At 38.8% G+C, this 21,883-nt stretch overlaps 1 protein-coding gene across 3 annotated transcripts in view; it reads left to right on the plus strand.

The window, feature by feature from the left end:
- The first annotated feature begins 10,699 nt into the window (after nt 1–10,699).
- LARP4B (La ribonucleoprotein 4B) overlaps nt 10,700–21,883 on the plus strand; it is a 38,451-nt gene continuing 27,267 nt past the window's right edge. The window contains exon 1 of one of the 3 annotated variants that reach the window (XM_035896807.1): nt 10,700–10,822. In XM_035896807.1, the coding sequence (XP_035752700.1) occupies nt 10,751–10,822 (72 nt within the window). In that variant the 5' untranslated portion in view covers nt 10,700–10,750. The remainder of the gene's footprint in view (nt 10,823–21,883) is intronic. The other 2 variants (XM_035896809.1, XM_035896808.1) reach the window with 2 other exon arrangements.

Raw genomic sequence — 21,883 nt, forward strand, 5'->3', positions numbered from 1 at the left:
TTTGAAGCAGCTAGTAAGATATTGTATCTCTTGCAGCTGTTTTGTGAAATAAACACAATTTATAAAATGACAGGTCCGCTTACTCCAAGACTGGTACACTAAGATGCTGGTGAGCCCGTTAGCCAGCGAATTTCAGTATCTTTTCTACTTTTCACTCCGAGTCAGGAATTGGTTTCAGTCTTAGAATGGAAACTGCCTCTCATGATGAAAGTACAACAGTTTCTGTAAACTTTACTACTCTGTGTGAGCTGTTGGCATACTTAATTGTTGCTTCCTTCAGCGGTGGAATAAGAAGATTAATCTCTCTGACTACCCTTCAATAGATACTTTAAAGAAAAGCAAACCTCCTTGGTTAAGTGCGAGCAAGCCAGCTTATGTGGGGAGGGAAGGGAAGCAAGGAAAATATATTGTTATGCAAGATATTAGCCTTGCGTAATAATTCCTCATGTGTGCATGAGTTCAGAGAACATACGATCAAATGAGACAGACTTAGTACCCAGAGTAGCAAAGTAAATTCACCTGCTGGAAGTAAGATGTGTATCAAAATGAAGAACTATAGTTTATAGGAAAAAATATCCGAGAAGTCTTTCACGTGGCTTTTTTTGATAGCCACGTTAGTCTCTTCATGTGGTGTTGTGGTTGGCTATGGGAAGGAGTAATACAGGCTGAAGATATGTGGAAGTTTTTGAAAAGTTTCCCTTATTTTAAATAAACCACAGTTTAAGAGTTTAAGTTACCATCTAGTGTTCTGAAAATGACTATTTAAAAATAGTACAGAAATGAACAATATTTTGTGAAATTTGTAGTCATTAGTGCTAATAGGTATCAGCTCCTGCCCTATCCACTCCAGGGCAAGCTTTAATTTTCCTTCCAATTTAGTTTACTGCTTCTAGTCAATTGTGTCTTGGTCTTCTGCTTTCTGTGCATATGGAGGTGTTGTGCAATTGTTAACTCATGTGACTGCAGTGCGGACGAGCAACACGGATGATGATAGCTGAGGAATTACATGAGGTTTTGCATTTGATGGTGTTAAACTTTAGAAACGGATTTTTGCGATGCTTTCCTAATGTTTGCATTAAATGAAAAAATTAATTTCTGCATCAGTGAACAATATTTGACATTAAATATTGGTATTAAATTAAAAGCCTGGAATAGGCTCCCAGCTAATTTGTAGGCATAAAGTTATCTGAAGTTACTGAGAAGCTTTGACTTTCAGAGAAAAATGCAATTAGCCTATCAAAGATCACACCAAAGTGTCTAGAGTTAATATTTGTGTAGTGGGTAAAAGATTTTAGCTGTTAAAATTATGTATATTGGTAAAAATACCACCACTTTTATTTGCATTACCGCAGCTGTGACTTGTCTTGGCAGAGCAGAATCCCACTGCACTGGACACTGTGCAAGCACAGACTGTTGCCTTGTAGCTTAGTCAAGCCTAACAGGTAAATGCAGGTGGATGGGAACATTACATGAAATTAATGTGAGCAGTGGGTTAGTATAATATATGATGCCTGTGCTCTAATGAAAACCTCATCAGTTTTTTAAATATTTTAATTTACAGAAATCTCATGGAAGGAGGGAGCTTCCATCGTGTTCTACAGTTCTGTTAACGTATGTTAGGTATAAACTTGTGTTGTTTTTTACTTGGCTGTTATTCAGGCTGACTGTTTTTAGAAGATTCTGTGAAAAGTGACTTTCCCTCTGTGGTCAGGCTCATTTAACAAATGTGTTCTCTATTACACAGCTTGGAAACAGAGGCAGATGTGAAATGCTGTGCGGAGCATGGGGTCTGGAACTCCAGGCTTGCCCTTCTGTAGGTACTTTGAAGCATTGTTGCCCTGTGTTCAGGCCTAATTGGTTTTCTGGTTTTTTTCAATGTAAAAGAGCAGTGGTTTGCATTGATCTGTTCTCTCACTCTTTAATTCACTCCAGGCATTCTGTTGGGACTTCTCTTGTGAAAGTCCTGCGGGTATGTTACTGTTGTCTTGTCTTCCCCCCCGCCCCCCCCCTTTCTCTCATGGTACAGACTACCTGTGATGCTTTGTAGGCAAGAGTAGTAGCAGCAGCAGAGTGGGGCGGACTTGACCTGTTACGTTTCACTTGGAACCGCGGTACTTGGTTTGCAGTGCTCTGCTGCTGCTGGTTTCCTAGAGAACAGGAGGGCAGGATTAATGGCATCAGTTGTTCAGCTTGGGTCCCCTCCCCTCTACTGCTCTTCTGGTGGTCCCAGAAGTAAAGTGTGTGTGCAAGGAACTACTGTGTAGTTCACTGTTTAACTGTTTGTAGAAAAGGGAAATTGTTCAAATTTATTCAAATTGTGTTCTTGCTGGTGATGTTTTCTGTCCTGGAAAAATAAGAGACATTAGGGCTGGGAGGTAGGGAGGAGGTCGAATGCTCATGAACCTAACTGAGGGCAAGCGATGGAGTATTTTAGTGGAAAATCATCATACTTTGAGGTACTTGCCTAATGTGCTTGAGTGGCAAATTCCTGATCTATTTCCTGAAAAAGATAAATGACCTTTTTCTTCCAGTGTGAGATGTTTTCTGCTTTGTGTAGGCCTCGGTGATGAATGTAGAATTTGTGATTCTACATTGAAGTAGATAAAATGACTTTTCAAGAGAGGATGGGGTTGTGGAGAATTATGGGCATAGGTGCTTTATATTAAGGTAGCATCCCAGCTTTCATTTCAGAATTGTCAGGGTTTGGCTGAGCTGCTAATGACTTCAGCTCTGCCATTTGAGGGGTTACTCAGATAATGCACAAGTGGAAGAGTGAAGGGTTTATTTTAATTAACAGTTTGGCACTTTTTGAAATCATCATCTGATAAAAGAATATCTTGTCTAACATGATAGTTATAATAGAAATTAAATATGTATCTTTATGGATAACCTGCAGGGTGTGTGCTGTTAGTCCACTTACAGTGAGGAAAACAAGCTTGTGGCTTTGTGATGGATGTGCTACATGAAGCAACCCCTGTTAATTAATGAGTTGGGTTTCTTAATGTTACGTCTTCAGCCTGCAGTCAGGAGAGCACTGCTTCAGATTTGAAAACTGAGAACAAGCCGTAAGCAAACTGAAAACTGCTCCTGACCATCACGCTTGTCTTCAAGGCGCATGATAACCTCATCAGGCACAAAAATTTCTTCCCAGTGGGTTATTCCTGTCTTGGTAGGCACTCATAGCATTCTTAAATGGTAAGATTTTTTAGATTATATACTCTTAAACATCTGGTGCATTGGATTACTGAAGAGGATGTGATCCACAAGCTTATTAGTCCATTCCTTGCGTGATGTTGAGTGTGCATCAGATAGTACCTGTGTGTAAAACTTATCATCTTGGTGTGCAAGAGGACTGTGGAAATTCTGTGTGAGAGCTTTCAATATAGGGAAAAGATTTCCTTTATTTTAAGCATATATATTTAAAATACAACCCATAAAAGGCTAGACCTAAAAAAGATAATAGTGACTATTTGTTGGTAGGGGTCATCCTGTTATCTTCTGTGCATGATCAAGATCTTTCTTCCTGCTGTTTGAGATTAGGTGAGTGAATAAGGCTGAAACTTTACATGTTCTTCCCATTTTTCTTGCTTTTGATGGGAAGCTTTTTGTATGCCTCTGTATAGAGCACTTATCATTTACCACTATCAGGTTTCTTTGGTATTTTATCACCTTTGTTTAGTAACTTACTGCTTGGTATCTCTTGGGGAACTAATTACTGTAATGATTTGAATTTCTAGACCTGCGGAGTAATCAGTTCTGGTGTGCGGTTCTATCACGCGGGCTTGTGTGTGAGTTAGAAAGCTCAGTAAATGATGGAGTTGCAAATTGCTTGTGAAGCCTAGTGCAGAAATGTTTCATAGATCTTTAAAGAAGGAAATGCTTGCTTAAATAGCAAGGTTTGCTGTTCCTCTTGAAATCTCAGCCATTCTTAGAGGAGAGAATATGTTTGAAAAGATAATTAATAGAATTGCAGGACAGTTTTGGAGGCTAACAACCTTATAAAGAACAGATTTAAAAAAAAAAAACCCCACCTTGTGAAGTAGAGGCAGCAGCTGCTCTAAACCATTTGAACTGGTGTTTTCTATGGCAGAATGTTATAAATGTACAGCATTAAGGTTTAGGTAGTCTTCTGACACAGTGCATTTCTTGCTAACACCTGGTTGCCATGTGGGTTTTAAAATGCCTTGCACCTGCTAAGTGTCCAATTGCAGGTTCACTCCCTGTGCTTATGGCCATGTTCCTCTTCAAGAACCAAAAAGTTTCACTGTCCTGGTTGTTTGGGCATAAGCAATTTCCTTGGCAGGAAGAAAAAATGAAATAAATCATGTAGTATTTGTCTCAGGTTTTCTTGAAATCTAACCTTCCAGCCGCCATGCTGGCATTTACACTGGGTGCATGTGTGTTTTGAAACCCTCATCTGGCAGACTTTGATAAATGCCTGGGTCGTGCTAAGCTCCAGAGGCGAAGCTTTCAACTTTTCCCCCAACTGTTTAGCTAATTAGCAGTTAAACAAATTCAGAATCTTGTGATGGTTTTTAAAATAGTAGTGTATTCAATATTTAACTTCCATAGACAGATGCTGTGACTAAATATTTGTCATGTCAGCTTTTTAATTGCTGTTGCGTAATACTGAGTTTATAACTGACATAGGCACAATGGTGATTGCACGGATCACCACTGACAAATGTGCTTTTGGGGGTTGTTAGGTTGTTAGATATCTTTGTTCACAGCTAGTTTGTCCACTGTGGTAACATAACCACTTCACAGTATATTTTCTTTTAAATAATGCCATCCTTTGAATGATAAATTGCTTGTCACATCTGCTCCATAAAGAGAATGATTTCCTGCTTTGAAAGGAAAGGTGGAAACCCCTAAGTTCTGTCACAGGCTTTCTGTATCAGTGATACAGCTTTGTAGGGTTATTCAGCTGCAGAATGGGAACATGTGCCCCATGCAGCAGGATGGTGATTCAACTCTTACATTAACAGCTGAAATCTTTCTTTGAAAGTCTTCTAAAACAGCCATCTGATTAAAATTGCAAGCTCTGGTTTGTATTGCCGCTCATAACGTGAAGACAGAGGGGAAACTTGCAGCCTTTCAGGGTTAGGATTTGTCAGTTTTTCTTGATGATGCTCTATAAGCTTAACTATCCTGTATCTCGGGTAGCAGCTCTACCTGGACTGAGAACATGATTAACTCTTGACATATTGCATATGTCTCAGGTATTCAAAACACTTTTGAAAGTAATAAAAATAGAAAGCTAAACTTTGTTTAAACAGGAGTTAATGTATGAAGTAATAGCATGCTTTTGAAAGAGGCATCTGTTATTTCTCATATCAACTATGTGTTGTATTCAGCAGGCTTTGAAGTCAGTGGTAGCTCTGATTACTTCTGCTGCAGTGTCGTGATCCTCGTGGATACATAAGGGTGTGAAAGATGGTGAGAAAGTATGTTATCTCTGACAGTAGAAAGAGGGCTTCTGGCCTGCAACTGGAAGTTTGTTATGAGGCTTAAGTCAAGCAGTGCCCCTCTGTTTTGAAAACATTTTAGGCTTTCTCATGTTACTGCAAGTGTATTTCTGTATTAGCCTTGTGAAAAGTTGATCTTAATCTGTGTTTAAAGTTTCTAAAATGTTTGCTAGGAAGAGTTCTGCACAAAGCCAAACTCAAATCTATTTTTATTTGTGCTTGCTGGAAAAGCAATGAAAAGATCTTTTATTCTAGTGAGCTTTTTTGTTTTATGGTGTTGCTGTTTGCAGACTGAAAGTTAGTTGTCAGCACTTGCATTTGTAAATCTCTTTTTAAGGGCTGATTACTCTGGGCTGAAAGTTGGCAGGCAAGATCTCAGCCCTAGAGCATTGTTTGGGGTTTTGCATGTTTTTAAATAACAGATCTATCTGACTGGTTTGAGAGAACGCATGTTGCTACTCATACTCTTGCAACTCTAGACAGCAAAACAGACTGCATAAAAGCACGCTTTGAATATGAATTAGAAAAATTAGAGAGGAGTTCTAATGAAAGCAGAGGTGGGAGGATCCGGGACTACACTCCAGGGAGGTTTTGGGGGGGTTGGCAGGGGCAGTAGTGGTTTTCCTGCTCTATAGCAATTGAGTAGATGTCTCTTCCGAGCTGTCTGCAAGGTTGTGGTGTCTGTGGATGCAGTGTGTATATAAATATCTTCAGACAGTTGAACATTAACTCTGCCAGTATTATAAGATACCTAAACCTGAATAAAAAATGCAGTGTAAAGGTTAGCCTGATGTTGGCACCACAATGACACACACGTGTGGCTTCTGGATGAGCCCCAGCTCTGCTTGGCTTGGCACCCAGGCAAGAGGGGTCACGTGGTTGTGTGCACTTATCTCTATAGTCATCCTGTGGTCCACAGCTGGTTTGTATCTGGTATCTTCTGAAATGATGGAATTCTTATAACAAGATGCATTTGAAAGTATTTGCCAGTAAAGAACTGTGTTGTCAACTTAAACACAAACAAACACAAAAAAACCCCCACAACAAAAAAAAAAAACACCTCCAAACCACAACTTCTTATTTGTGAAGGTGGTTGTGGATGTTGCAGAGGAAAACCAATAGGCTGAAATATGTGCTACCTGTGTCACTTGGCCAGGTGGTCTCAGTCAGTCCCTCCTGAGAATATTGTTGTAACTCCTCAGATTAACCACTGCTGGCCAGGTGCCCACAGGGACAGATCTGTATGAGTAAAGAGATACTGCCCATGTCATCCTCGTTCTAATGACAAAATGACTGTATTCGGGCACTCTTCCCCTGCCTGTTGCAGTTAAGAATTTAGCAGACTGAGCAGTGTATTACCATTTTGGGGGAAGTAAGGACTTCATGGTTGAATGCTATATGGTTTTCACCTGTATTTTAAACTTCTGGGGGATAAGTGTCTTGCCTACTTACAAACCAAGTTTGAACTGACTTTGATAAGCTCCAGTAAATTCCATGCAGCTTTTCTTGGATGAGGTAGTTCTGGAAATAAGTATTTGCGCTCTCGAGAGTAACTTTGCTCTTGACACAATATATATGAAGTTGTTGAACTTGATTAATCACTCTGACCAAATGGCAAGCCAGAAGAAAAACAAAGATTTACTATGCTAAAATTATACATAATATTACAAAATTATAATTGTGTACTTCTAAACAAATTCATAAATGCAGGCCATTCTGTAGACTATGTGACTAGGCATAATTTGTGGAAGATGTGGATTTTTTTGTGAATCCGCTTGCTATAGACAAGAAACATTATTTAAAAGCTTATTTAAGAAATTGTGTGCCTCTGAAGGTTTTTGTTGTGGGTTTGTTTTTTTAATAACTTGAATGAAAAAAAAAAATTGCAGTCTGTGTCTGACAGCTCAGTGTTCTGCCACAGGTATTGCTATCTCTATCCCAAGTGGGCCTGCCAACTTGCATTTTTCTCTTGAATGTCTCTTACTTATTGCAGCAGTGTGTATTTATGCAAAGATACCATTTACCAGCCAGCAACTCTGTGAACTCTTCAGTTAACTCTTCAGTGGGATCATATTTTTATTGCTGCATTAAAATGCCACATTTAACTTGCTTGCTAATTTGACTATTAAAGTAGTATCAAAAGAGGATAAATTGTCTTCCAAACTATCAATCTTGATCTGTAGTTTGGAGTACTACCGGATATTGATTGCGATTCCTGTAAATAAGCTTGTGTATGAAGGTATGTATCAATACTAATGAAAAAACATGCTAAAACACAGCCTTTGAAGAGCCTTTAACACTGTGATTTTTACTGTTTCTTTCCCTGAAGTAACACTGCCTTTTCTACAAACACTGTATTCTCTGACATGATAGTCAGGGAAGCCTGCAGTCATCTAAGTTTTATGCTTTAAGGGACCGGTAAATGGCAACTCTGCAGCGGAAAAGTTGATGGCACTAACTTCCCAGAACAGCCCTGCACATGAAGTTGTTTTGAAGTGTTCACAACGATGGGATTTTGCAGCAGAGCACTTGACCTCCCAGGGACTTGCAGCAGCGTAACTTACTAAGTGAAAAACATTGTGAAAGGAAACTCCTGCATTTGGGGTCTTTCCATGTGGCTTACCCATTTGCAGAAAGGCAATAGCTGATTGTTGTTAAAAGCACAGGACTTAGAAGGCAGGTTGATTATCCTCTTTAAACAGATTATAATAGTATCTCACTTGTTTTGAGAGCCTTTTTGATCCTTAATGATCAAAATGCAACTTAAATATATGGGTTTGGCTTTGTAGCTATTAAAACCAATTTGTTTGCAAGGTGAGTGGAGTTAATGTGGTGTGTATCATACAGATCTGTGTAACTAATGAGAATATGGTTATTGGTCTGAGTAATCCAGGCAGAGTTACCTAGAGCTTCAATCTAGACCTAGCCTGTGATAAGCATCTTGTGTCATCTCATCTAAAGGACTTCTGAAAAGCTGTAGAGTGATGCATTGCTCTGATTGCTGGTGGCTTGCCCAAGAAGTTGAAACATGCACGTTTCAGTCATGTGTTGTCTATCAAGTTGGCTAACAACTTGTCTACCCTCAGCCAAAATCGGTGGTTTAGCTGATTATTTTGTGCTTGATGGCCAGTCAGCAAATGTGCGTAGTGGAACTTCACTCTTGTTTGTTAGGTTCACATGATCTTAGCTGTTTTCCTTCCACAATCCATAGATCTACGAAGTACTGGTGCTAACACCACATACTGGAGGATGGAAGAGATTGCAGCATGACTGGGGCAGCCTGATCCTAGAAGGGAATGGGAATATGTCAGATAAGCAGGCAACACAGAGGGATGCAAGGAGCTACCTTGGCATTCATTTGGGGATGAAAACGCTGAGTAGATAACATCATTGCTGACTGCAACTCATTTGTCTTTCTGTAAAGTAGACTTTAGCTTGTGAATCTGGACTAATGTATATGCTCAAGGTTAGTATGAACAGCAGTGGAGATTATATACAGTGAACACAAAATGTGTAAGGAGTCTTGTGCTCTTTTTAGAAAAATATGAATCCAAAATTTCAAAAGGCTACAACCAACTTCTTTAAAGAATATTAACAGAAGCATTCTCCAAGAAGCTTAGACACCTTCCGCGGTGTTAATATGCATACAGCTTCCCATGCGTGGGTTTGAGTAACACAGACTCTAGCTATTTAATACTTGCTTCTGAAAAATTGCTTTCATCCTGAGGATGATTTTTGGTTATTTTATAAATACAAACATCCTGAATGAATTCCAGACTTTCTGCCACGTAGACTCTGTATGTTCATGTGAGTAACACTGTATGGGGGCAGTGTAATTTTTTAATTTCTTTTTTTGTGCATGTTTTTGTCTGTGTCAGTTCTCCTTTACTTAAATAGTTTCTATTCCAAGATGAGAGGCAGGGTGTTAGGGAAAAAAAAAAACTTCTGGGAATATAACAGTGACACAGTGCATGTGTTTCTTTCAAAGACATGTTTTTCATGCTGACTTTGCATCAATGGCATGAAGTGATAAGCAACTGTTCATCTAAACTGAATATTTCATCCTGGTAGGGATGTCAGTATATTGTTTCTTCAGCTGTGTGTGCAAAACATCTTACCTTCTGCATAATCCCATAATACAGATGCTTGAATCAGTTCACAGGTGTACATCATAATTTTATTTGAAAATTTTGGAATTTATTCCACCAGTTGTGTGAAAAGCTTTTGTGTTTGTCCATTTTGAAATACAGTGTAGAGGAGATTCCACGGAAGGCCATAATGCCATCGATGAAAGAAATACTTTTTAACTCCAGTCTTTTGGAGTCATGGTACCCTAAAAGAAGCTTATGCTGCTAAAGAATGGAATCGTACTGTTACCTTCGATGTGCTGCAATTTTTTACTATTTTTTAAGGAGATCATTTGGTGTTACCAACTTGAAGGCAATAAATTTCTCATGCATTGTTACAGATGCAGCACTAGAATTTCTGTGTGAATAAGTAATTCAAAGCATATTACAACTTGCTTGTTGCCCTTTTAGAAAAGAAAAATTTAAAAATTACCCTGATTTTACACCCCAATATTTACTTTCTAAGACTTCATGCTTTAAATGAGCTTTTTTGTTTTTTAAAGGTTTTTTTTAAATAACAGTATTAAAGAATAGCATTGAATTTCAAAGCAAAGTCACTGTCAGACTTTCAGCTCTACTCAGTTTTCTACTTGTCTAATCAAATAAAATAACATTTTAGGATGATGGAGCAGAACAACTTGTTGAGCGTAACTAATCTAGCAGAACTGTTGTAACACGCTCCTTAAAATTGGCAAAGATTAAGTGACTGTTAGAGTAGTTGCAGAAGACAAAGGTTGGTTTATGACTAAACGCTTCTTGATAAGTTAAGTCTACCAGGTGGTATGAAGAAGTCATGGTTTGAAAACCAATCTGAATAATTAAGCTGAGAATCAAGTGAAATTTTCCCAGTGGAATTCCCCTGCCTGGTGCTGGGGCAAGTGTTGTTCTGTGCTCCCAAGGCAGCCAGTGCCTGGGAGCTGAGCCTTATCTGTAAGATCACTTTATCCTCACCTTCTGCTGTAACGTTTTCTCTGAATGTATAATCCCGATCACATTGTGTGGAAGTTCTTTGGACCTTTGGTCAGCATGTCTGGAATGGCTGTCAGTTCTCAGGAATTTCAACAACCACTTACAGAATCTTTTGTCTTCCTATTTCCGCAGCTTACAAAGGTGACCAGTAAAGTTCTCTCTGAGCAGCCAAAAAGCAGACAGCTCATGACTTCTGATCAGGACACGTCTGAACCGCAGGTGCAGCAAGTACAAGAAGTTAAGGACGGTTCTCATCTAGTAAGTATTATAGTTACATATTCCCCTGGTTTAAGTGTTGCATGAAACAGGTTTTTTTACTATATCTTAACCAAAATTGTATCTCAGAATATTTTAGAAGACAGTTGGCTGATAGCATTGCAATGTAAAATGCTAGAACAGAGCTGTTGAAGGTGGCAAATTCTCCATACTGAGTGGGAGCCTCAGCTTAACTTTTCAGCCTTACAGGGGATTTAAATAAACTGCAAGTTACAACAGTTTGCACTCATTTAAGGTATGGGGCTTTTTAGTTTATGCAAGAATTGTATTACCAATAGAGTTAGGTTTTAACTCACGCATTAACTTGAGAAAAATGCAGGAAATGTATTTGGCATGTATCTGTAATTGAAAAATGTACAAACCCATACAGATAGGAAACTGTATGCTGTAACAGGAACTTTGCTTAGTCAGTTCTGCCAAATGGCATGTGGTGCTGCTTCTGTACTACTGTGCAGGATCCAGTAAGCTGCTTTACGGGATGCTTTTGGCAGATCATACAGCAGATAGACCTCTGTGTGTATATGTTGCAGTAAATGTTACATATGTCTTCAAGAAAATTGAATACTTGATTTGTGTGTAAGCTCTACTAGCTATATTTTTGTCTTTGAATGTTAACTGTGTATTGGGAGGGATGTTTCCTCTTGGGACATGTTAAAGGGTTTGGTTTCAGTGTATGCTCTGTTAGGCACTTACCCTGTGCTATGCTAAGCAGCAGATGCTTGCTGCTTCAACTTACCTTGCAGCAAGCACTAAGGAGCGTTTTGAAAAACACTGTAAACTTCTATTTGCTAAGCAAGCTGGTGGGGTTTTTGTTTGTTGTCCCTCCTCCTTTCTTTTAATTGGTATTCTGGGTTCTCTTCTGTTCTGTTTTACATTTCTCAGATGTGAATTTTGTCTGTTTGACAGAGGAAAAAGTTGAACCCACTTTTGTGCCATACTTTCGAAAGTTGAGCTTTTGTGATGCCCCCCTGCCCCGTACTCAAGGCATTTATTCCAAGAAACCAGTGCGCAAGTTTTAGTAAGAGGCTCTTGCAGGTTTGCTTCAAAAGCTTGGAACTGTCAGTGCACTTTCAACAGGTGCATTAGTATTAAAGGGGGGGGTTGATTAGTCTTCACATTGATGATACTTCTTTTAACTTGGCATACTAGAGTTTTTATAAAGCTTCATGTAAACTTGGATCTAAATCTTAATTTCTGTTCTCTTCATACTTTTTTGGAGAAAGATTTTTCTGAAATTGAAAGAAATAATTACTCTATCTGCTCTTTTCCTTGGCTAATGTCAATTTGGATATCTTGGAATGTATCCATAGTGCTATAAGGGTTCATTTCAAATAACTCATTCTTTTGAGATTAAAGCTTTTCCTGTGCTGATTATTTTATGCCAAAAAGCTGAGACCTGTAGCTTATTAAGCTTTTCTAAGTTAAGCCAGCATCATACTCTTACATGCTCAGCATCAGGTGGTCACTTTGTTTTATGAGAATCATTGCCAATATATGCTGTTAAATGTGTTGTTTTCACAGTGGTCCTCTCCATAATGGCATGGTTGCATGAGTATATTTTGCCAGTGCTTCAGGGCTTCACTTGCAAGTTTAGAACAAGGCTATAGTTTGAGGGGAAAAATTCATGGAGTACAGGAAGAAGTTTATCGAACTAAAATCATTAAGACATTTTCATCTTTCCAAAAATGTGATAGGAACAAAAACTTCTGAAGTCCTGACCTGATTGCATTTAGCAAGTACATGCTTCGGGTTAACTGAAAATCACCTGCTGTTTCTTGTGTGTCTTAATTATTTTGAGATCAGAGGGCTAGACTGCATAAAGGCGTAGATTCATGTCTGCGGTGATCCCTAACTAGGCTTGTACTTGTTATGCAGCCGTACTGCCATGGGGTCTAGTGAGATTTCTAGGAGTCTTTTTACAGACTTAAAAGAAATTTGCTGGATTACATTCCCTAGCTACTTTGGCTATGCTGTTCTATGAGGATCTGGTAATACCTAGTTGAGTGCTTTTGTAATGGTTCAAGAGGAAAGCTGTGGAATTTCTACTGCAAATTTTGATACACTGTATCAACACTGATACGCTGTAGATCCTGGAAAAACAACTCCCTGTATGCTAGTCTTAATTCTGAAGTGATTATACAAAGTATTTTCCTTACATCTTTAAATATTAGCAATAAATAAATTTTCCTAATTGTGACTTCAGTCAGTCTTTTTTCTTTGGCAGGAACTGTCTCTTTTCTATGGCAGGACCAAAACAGAACACACATTCTACTGTTAGTAATGTTGAACAGATAGACAATAGTGACTGAATTAAAATGCAAGTTTTGATGTTGTGATAGAACCCTTCAGAAATCACTTTCCAGGGTTGCTTATGTTACTGTTACAGAGATCACTTGTTTACTAACAGTTTTCAAAGGCTTAACCTCATGGTGAGGGAGCCAAAGTAATTTGTTTTGCCTTGAAGTAGCTATAAAACTATGCTGTTCAATGCTTAATGTAGATTGATCACAAGCCTGGTATAGTTCATTTCCAACAACATCTTTTCTTGAATTTGGTTGATTATAGTAGTATTTAACAGTAGAGTTTCATAGTTTTGTACACAAGTCAATTGAAGGAAGTTGGCAACTTGAAGATCCTCATAAAATTCTTGTTAACAGTAGCTTACACTTAAGTTGGAGGTAGATAATTGAGAGGATACTAGCAAATTTTAGCTTTGATAAATTTGGGAGTTAAATATGCTGGTATTTCTGGCTTTTTTTTAACCTAGAGGTGGGCTTTGTCACTTCAGGTGACATCTGTCATTGGATTTTTTTCTATCCTGATTGACAATTACTGTTTCAGAGCACCATTTTCAGCCTGGACCCAGGAAATCCAGTTTTTAAGAAACTTTCACTCCCTTTTGACTCACCTTTCCTTTTCGATCAGTAACACTTTGCTGCTAGAAATTAAAGTTTACTCTCAAAGGGAAGAGGCAAAGACCCCAATCCCATGGTGGAGGCAGTTTATATGACCTGTCTCTGCCAGACAGGACTTAACTAGCCTGTAGTGCTAAACGCGTGGTCTTTTTCCTTGCTTGTTGATCCTAAACTCTTCCCCTGACATGCCCACATCTGAATATGTGGCCTCTCAGAGTGCTTTCCAAGGACTGAAGAATTTGCTTTTCTTGATTGGCTGAATTGAAGACCTGATCTGACAATTTGAAACTAACTTTAGAAGGGATTCTTGTCATCAAGTGGCAACAGGTTCTGCAAATGTTGGTGTGTTCCAGTGGAGGATATTACCATGGGGCCATTTAAACTTGTTGTCTGATGGTGATAGGAGCATCACCCATTCTCTCTGTAGTTGAATAAATATCAGGTGTTACCATGGGCTTCTGTTAATTGGAGTTCAAACCAATGTGGTGTGCTGGTTTTTGTCAATGCTTATAGGTACTATAAATACAAATTTAATCATATTGTTGGTTCTGAACACAAGAAAAGTAGCTAGCAAGTCGGAGAACTTCAGATGGGACTTAATTGTACTTCCTAAATGTTTTTCATAGGAGGCAATCAGAAGGATGTCTTGAGCTTAGAGCTGCTAGATGATGATGTTCAAAAATCCTTTTGCAACCCATTCGAGAATAAGCCTCACAGAGTAAAAGGGGACTGAGGAAATTAGATTTACTGGTTCAATATAGGACCCTGTGTAACAGTTTAGTGAAAAATCAGTATAGCATATAATGCTCAGATCCTTTGACAGTACACAGAATATTGCATACAGTATGTGCCAATTAAGAGTTAAGTAGCAGTTTGTATAATATGTAGGTGATATTTAATAATTCAAGAGACTGTGAATAGCTTTAAATGAGATAGGAAGACTAGACCTTAAACTGAACATGTACAGCGTCAGCATCGTGAAGGATCAATACCACTCAGTGTTCGCTCTTTGTCACATTTTTGTAGATTTAGACCACAAGAAAAGTGCTGAGTAGATCTGCACCTGTAGATGACTTCTAACGCTAATATTCAATTGCTTTTCTGGGTAAAATGTGTATTTAAACTCTTAACAGTCCATTTAACCTTGATATATTGGAGGGAAAGCTAAGCAGTCTGACCAGCTGTTTCCAGAAGCCTGCAGCAGGGATGTTGCCACGTCTGTTGTGATGCTGCTCCTCTCTTTCCCCTTAGCTGGTGGGCATGACATTGGGCATGGCCTGAGAGTGCAGGGTAACCCTTGTTTCTTCAGGACTAGTTATGACTGTGTGACTTTATTATAGAAAAAAGATAAATGAAGTTAGATGTCAGAAGGTTCTAAGGACTGGTTTGACTTGTGCTATTGTAACCTTAAAGCTAGACCATATTTTAAAACTTAGGTCTGTAAGACTATATATGGGATAAACACTTATACCTTGACAAGGAATAGGTACCTGTAGAAATGGAAGTAGATGGGTGGGTATATTCCTGTTAATAAGCATGTTGACTTCTTGCCTTCTGCATAGGTCTGTGCAGGACATAGGACTGAAATACTTATTAAAAAAAAATCGTTCAAGTTATGAAAGTGCTGCTTCAGACCAGTTTTGTTTCATGGAGAAGGGAAACCTATTCAGGCTTTGAGTAGATGAGAAATATACCAGAGCCAAAATATATACCTATAAAGGAAAAAACCCAAATAAACAAAACCCACCCCCCAGCTGAGCCGGGCTCTGAAGTGGCAGAGCACAAATTCTGTTAGTTTTAAAGTGCTTGTCAAGTCAGATGGTGGTGTTTACCTTATCCAGAAGGCTTTTAAGACTTACTGAGTCTTCGAAGTTAAACAAGCAACCTCAGGTGATGTAGCATAAGTGTGGCATTTTTCTGCTGAAATTTATGTTGCTGGGGTTTTTTAATGGTGATCCCACAATAAACAGTATTGAGAAATGTGACGTAATGAACATTCGATATAGGTGCTTAAAAATAGAAATTATCCCTGGAACTCTTAGATAAAACCAAGGGAACAAGTACAAAATGTGCCTTTGCCCATAAGGAGAAGGGTATGGGAAAACTGGAAGAAGTTTCTACTTGCCTGAACTGCTACACCTATTTTCTCCCCATTAGTTGATAGCAGAAGTGCTTGTTAAGGCACTGGAAAAGTGGACTTTGCCCTGGTCGGTCTCTTAAAGGCACTCAGTTCCTCTCTAGAAAGCACGTCATTAGTAAAGGTTAGATCACAGAGGGGAAAAATCTTGCTTTTTGTTTACCTGTTGAGGGAGCTTTCTGAATAGTTGTAAACTTTGAGTATTATTATGGCTTTATGCTGACATTAAAAACAGTTGAATTGTTTGCTCATGGCATTTCTTCAAAAAAACTATTATAAGTAACTCCCTCCCCCTTTCCCTGTACTTGGTTCCAGGGAATGCTAAAGAGAGGAGTGGCTTGGCATCATTTTAAGTCTGGATCCAAGAACGTTGAATAACTTTGTCCCACAGGAGAATTAAAAAAAATGCAGCAGATGGCAGCAATGATGCATCAGGCTTCCTGTCCTTAAGAACAGTGTATCTGCAGGCACTTCGAGGCTTCGCATGTTGAACAAGCTGGGGGGGCAGGGTAGTCTTCCTCTTTTCTTACTTTGCAATTTCAAAGCAGACATGCTGAGGATGGGATGCATCCCCTAGCCAGTTCAGCAATCTCTTTTATGATCAGAGGATTAGTGGTGAATAGGTGGTTTCCCCTGAAAGTTAGCCGATAGGGTTCTTTTGCGTATACGAATCGGAGTCTGCCTATGGCATTTGAATTTATATGGAATTTAAATATAAGGTAACCTGTGTTTAAGAATTCAAAGCACGTTATTTTTTTGTGATTTACTTGTCCTGTGAGCAGAATACCTGTCTGGGGAGACAAAGCTACACTGGCAGCCATATTACAGCTTTGCACTTTTTGTGTTACACAGAGTATTTATAAAGAGAAGCAGGATAATAAATGACTCAGAATAAATATTCAAATACCTTGCAAAAGCTTCAGAGAACAGAAGCATTTCACACTGTATAAGGGTGAGAGATTCACCTCCAGTCTGTTTCATGCCACTTAATGTGAACTCTACTACTGGTACTGTAGGAGTGCTTCATAGTGACTGCACTGCACACTAAAGTGAAACGTTGGAATTTCTAGAGTGCTTCTGTGCTTGCTCAGTATTACCTTGTACTTGCAAGTTATTATCATAAGATTGTGAATAGTTTGGGATAGTAGGAACTTTTTTTATATTCTCTTCTACCTGATTTTAATCCAGCCTGGTTCTGCTTACTGTGGTCCAGTGCAGCATCTTTTTTTTTTCCTCAGTCTTCAGGTGACAACAGGAAACAAAAAATGCATGCTTTTCTTTTGGTTCATTAATCTAAACAGATGTGAATTTAGTTTACCAATTAAATAGGAATGAGTAAAAGAGGAACTGATGCTTAATTTAATTTCATGTTGATAGTTGTGTATTTTCTGTCAAAAGTAAAATAAGAGAAGGAGATTGAAAGGAAAAAGTGACTGTGGGCTTCTCTGATAAAGATTTTTTTTTTTTTCTTCTTGGAATTTTGGAAACAAAGAAGTCTTGTGGTGTGACAGGGACCATAGAGACAACACAGATAAGACTGAATCATGGCTTAGGCCTTGTGTAGGCTATGTGACTTGCCATGAAAGCAGCTGTAAAATAGTCACAATGACAATTGTGCAAAAAAGAAAGTAATGATAGTGGATATTAGAGCATGGATCTCTGTGTTAAGCAGCCTTTACCCTGCAAGTATAGTTTACAGTAGAAATTAAAATAGATCTCTTACTAGTTAGTTGAAAGGCAACTGCTTTAATTAGCCTTGGTGCTTCTACTGCCGTATGACTACAATGAAGGCAAGTTGCCAGGCTAACTTAAAACTCTAGCTCAAATACATCTTGATTAAACTTGCCATAAGGTGCACAATCAATTGAAAACTAGCTCTGTTCGATGTGCAGCTGAAAGAACATTTGAAATAGAGGTCAAGGGTCTGTCTTGTCTTACTTTCATCTGTGTTTTCAGTATCTTTAACAAGAGTAGAGTGGTGCTGTAGTGGTGCAGTCTGCAAGCTCTCTGAAGCATGGGGTCCAAATTTGAAATAGCAGCAATGGATTTGAGAGGAGGTCTGAGTGATGTATGGTTATGCAAATGCAAACAAGAACAACAAGCAGAAAAGATTGCTGGGTACTTCCACCTTTTTTACTGGGTTTTTATTTTTGAAGAAACAGAACTGCTTTTTTACCAAGTAAAGGGACTTGTAGTAGAAGTCTTCTGCCATGTAAATAACGTGTAGAAAGATGTTCTTTGTCATAAAGTCAGAAAGAAGTCTGTTTACACGCAACAGAGAATTTACACTGGGGAGAGGCTTTTGGAAGAAGTAGCATTTAGTCAAACTACCTTTTAAATCCATCTGAGTTTTGTGAAAGAATACACAACTTTTTGGAGGTTAAGTGTAATTAATTCTTCCACAGTACCATGAGATGGCTAGATGATCGTGAGGCCCCTTCCAGTGCTGTAAGTCACTGAGGGACTACGTATTCTTTTTTTTTTCATACAGATAACAAATTAAAAAAACCCGCTTGGAACAGAATTAGCTTCTGATAACGTACGATGACTGTTCAATGGAATACATGAGGTCTTATCTATCTTTAGCCTGTTTTTCCTAAAGAAGTAATCTTGGTGTAGGTTCAGCTCTGGGAGAAGGGAGGAGAAGGAGAAATGGGTCCAAAACATGTTTGATTTACTAGCTTCCACTAGTTTAATCTTCAAATCAGATTTAAACATGTGAAGCCAGACTGCATTTATCCTTGTATAGAAAGCGGGAGTTGTATTAAATATGAAGGCAAGCGGCTTCTTGGCAGACATTGGCATTGTGAAACATGTCATTTAAATATTTTAATGATTTGGATGAAGGAAATTCTTCAGGAAATTAAACAATGGAAGTTCATAAGACTTGGTAATACTTGTAAACAGACTGTAATCTCATTAGGAGAATTATTTGGCTTGAATATTGCAGTACATATGATGAAATACTAAAACATTGCTCAGCAACTGGGATTTGGACTTTGAGTGGCAATGACATATGAACCCCTGCATGGTTTTCAAGTGTGCTATTTTTGGCAGCTGGGTGTTGGCTTGTCTCCTCGGTAGCAGTAGAAAGTTAGTTTAGTGTATAGAGGAAGGTGATTTGCAATGAGAAGACTCCTCTGACACTGCTTACTAAACATGGGCTGCTGCTTCAGTAAAGAATTGAGTAACAGCACGAATGAGGAGAAAACCAGCTTGTTAGAAAAACCTGTGGAAGAGGAAGCACCAGAATCAAGGATAAGTAAAACTTTATCTACAATTTTAGGAACGGTGGAAAGCCGGGATCTGCATGCAGTGGGAAGGACAGTTAACGGGGCAGCTGTGGTAGTCGGCATTGAACATGTTCGTAGTGATGATTGCACAGCGTCAAATTCTAAATCTGGGTTCTGGGATAGAAAAGCAAAATATCTGTCATACAAAAGTGTGGAGAATACTCCCCGTGAGAGCTCCAGGAGAACGTATGACAGACCCTTTAGCTTCTTTAGTTCCTTTAGTCACCTCCTGAAGGTCTCTGGTACATATGGAAATCTGCAGAAAAGTGAAGAAAAGGATAGGGTTATTAAAAAAAGAGCACCTAAAAAATCCAATAGTAATGGTCAGCACATGAACAATACAGAAAATATTGCTATAAATATTAATAATGAAAACGTAGCTGCAGAAGAGCATTGCTTGTTTGATCATATTTCTACTTCACATGTACCAGACATCCTAGACAAAGGCTTACAGGGTGAAATGTCCTTAAATAGAAATTTTCTGGAGGATTATGCAGTTACATGTGACCATTTAAGGCAGAATGAAACAACAGGAAACGTTGAAGACAGCAAGAGTGACAGCCTTCAAAAAGTTTCAAGTTCACATAGAGAAATGTCTCCAACATTTTCCTATCTTGATATAGACAACAGACAAAATACAAAAGATAGGGCGTTTTACAGTATTTGTGTTGTAGATGCTGAAGATCTGAAAGGGGATGAAGAGGTGCCAGCTACTGTGCATGAAGAGACTGCAGCAGATGTAGATAACTCAGCTGTTACTGATGAAGGAATGTACAGCATGGCACGACCTCTAGACACTGGGGAGGAATTTCCAATGCAGCAATCGGCACAAGTGGAAGCTAAGTTTAATTCACAGAAAGAACTGTTTGGGTATAAAAAAGAGCATAGGTCAAAGATGCAGAAAAAGGAAACAAAGGAATATTGCAGTATAGATACCCAGTCTTCCTATGATAACTTACTGACTAAGAGGTGTCAGCTGCACAGGTTAAATACTGACAAAACAGTAGCAGATGGCTTAAGAGCGAAAGTACACAATGAAGTTGTGCCTGAGAATCGACGAGAGGAGGTATATACCATAGGTAATGCTGTCGGTTGGAATGAATTGCCCCATAGAGCTTGTGATTCTGTAAAATTTACAGATGCTGCTGAAGAGGACCGATACAGTCCTAATTCAGAAAACAGGAAACGCAGTGATTGTGTTTCCAGTGTACTGTTAAACACTGGAGAGTGTAATTCAGGAAAAACTGAGGGAAGTTATGATTCTGAGATTGTACCATATGGTTTAAATAAGCACCCCTCAAGTGTTGTAAGGGAAACAAATACTAAACAAGGGGCAGAGAGCACGAGGGGTAACTTCAAATTATCATTAGAGTTACATGAAATGGACAATGATTCTTTTTTAACGAGTCAACATGTAGAAAAACGTGCTGAAAAGGGCTACTTCCTAAAGCCAGAAAGCAAAGTAAACTCAAGTATGGAAAAGAGAACATTTCAAAGAACATATGGTGATAGCCAAACGTTTGCACCCAACTCTAGTGAGCATCACAGTGTTTTGGAAGAATTCTTGAATGATAAAGAGAAATGCACAGGTACAGTTTTGCATAGCTGTGAAGCTTTGAATATGACTGAAATGCATGAAAACTTGGAAGAAAATTCTGATTTTCAAACTCAAATTAAGGGTTCCACTGAAAATAAGGCATCAGCTGAAGTTGCAAACCATGGTGGCATGGAGGAAGATGACCGTGTGAGTATCATTGAGGTAGAAAGCCACACGCTTGAGGAAGCTGGTAGCTTGATCAGAACTCGACCATGGCTAAGTGATGGCACTTTGACATCTCATGAACTACATAACACAAGTGCAGCTGAAATGTCCCTAAAGAAAAACAGCCTAGAATCTCAGATTTCACAAGAGTCACCAGGTAATGAAGGTAAAGTATGCAAATATTCAAATTCAGATGACAAAGCCAGTGTTTCTTCTGTGTCTGTGGAACATGAGGATATGAATAAAATGGACGTGAACTGCAGACAAGATGAGCAACAGGTTGTATGTTCCTTCCATGCAGTGGAAAATGAATGTAATGTGGGGACTGACTCAGCCAAAATAGTTGGTGATGTAGCAGAATCTGTAAAACAGACAAAACTTGAAGTTCACCTAAACAAGATGATTGATAACAAGGCAGAAAATGTAAAACAGAATTTGGGTGCTAACGTTGTTGATTGTGATGAAAATATCCTAAATTGCAATAAAGGCTTGACTCACGATCAGAATGCTTACTCTAACTCCACTGTACCTGTAGCTTTGGACAATTGTATGTACAAGAGTGTAAAATTGATAGATGACACTAAAAATCAGGAAGATGCCAGTAATCTCGTGCATGAAGCCCATAGTGGTTTACCTTCATTGTGTCAAAATTCATGCGTGTGTGATAAAGCAGTGGAAGAGCCTGAGTTATGTCACTGTGCCAGTCCAGAGGCAGGGCTTGGGAACACCCAAGGTTCTGTTGGGCCTTTTACTGAAGTAGGATCAGAAACTCATGAAAGAAGTGTGTGTCATGTAAGTGAATGTAATCTTCAGGATGGTGAAGTTAAATGGTGTGTCAACATCCACTCAAAGGAGGAGAACCTCGCTGGTTTTAGTATGTCAGCTGGGAGTCTAGAAGCTTTTACCACGGGGAATTTAAAGCAGTTAGAAGCAAAT

Source organism: Egretta garzetta, unplaced genomic scaffold (assembly GCF_000687185.1).
Source record: "Egretta garzetta isolate BGI_Z169 unplaced genomic scaffold, ASM68718v1 scaffold6, whole genome shotgun sequence".
Lineage (NCBI taxonomy): Eukaryota > Metazoa > Chordata > Aves > Pelecaniformes > Ardeidae > Egretta > Egretta garzetta.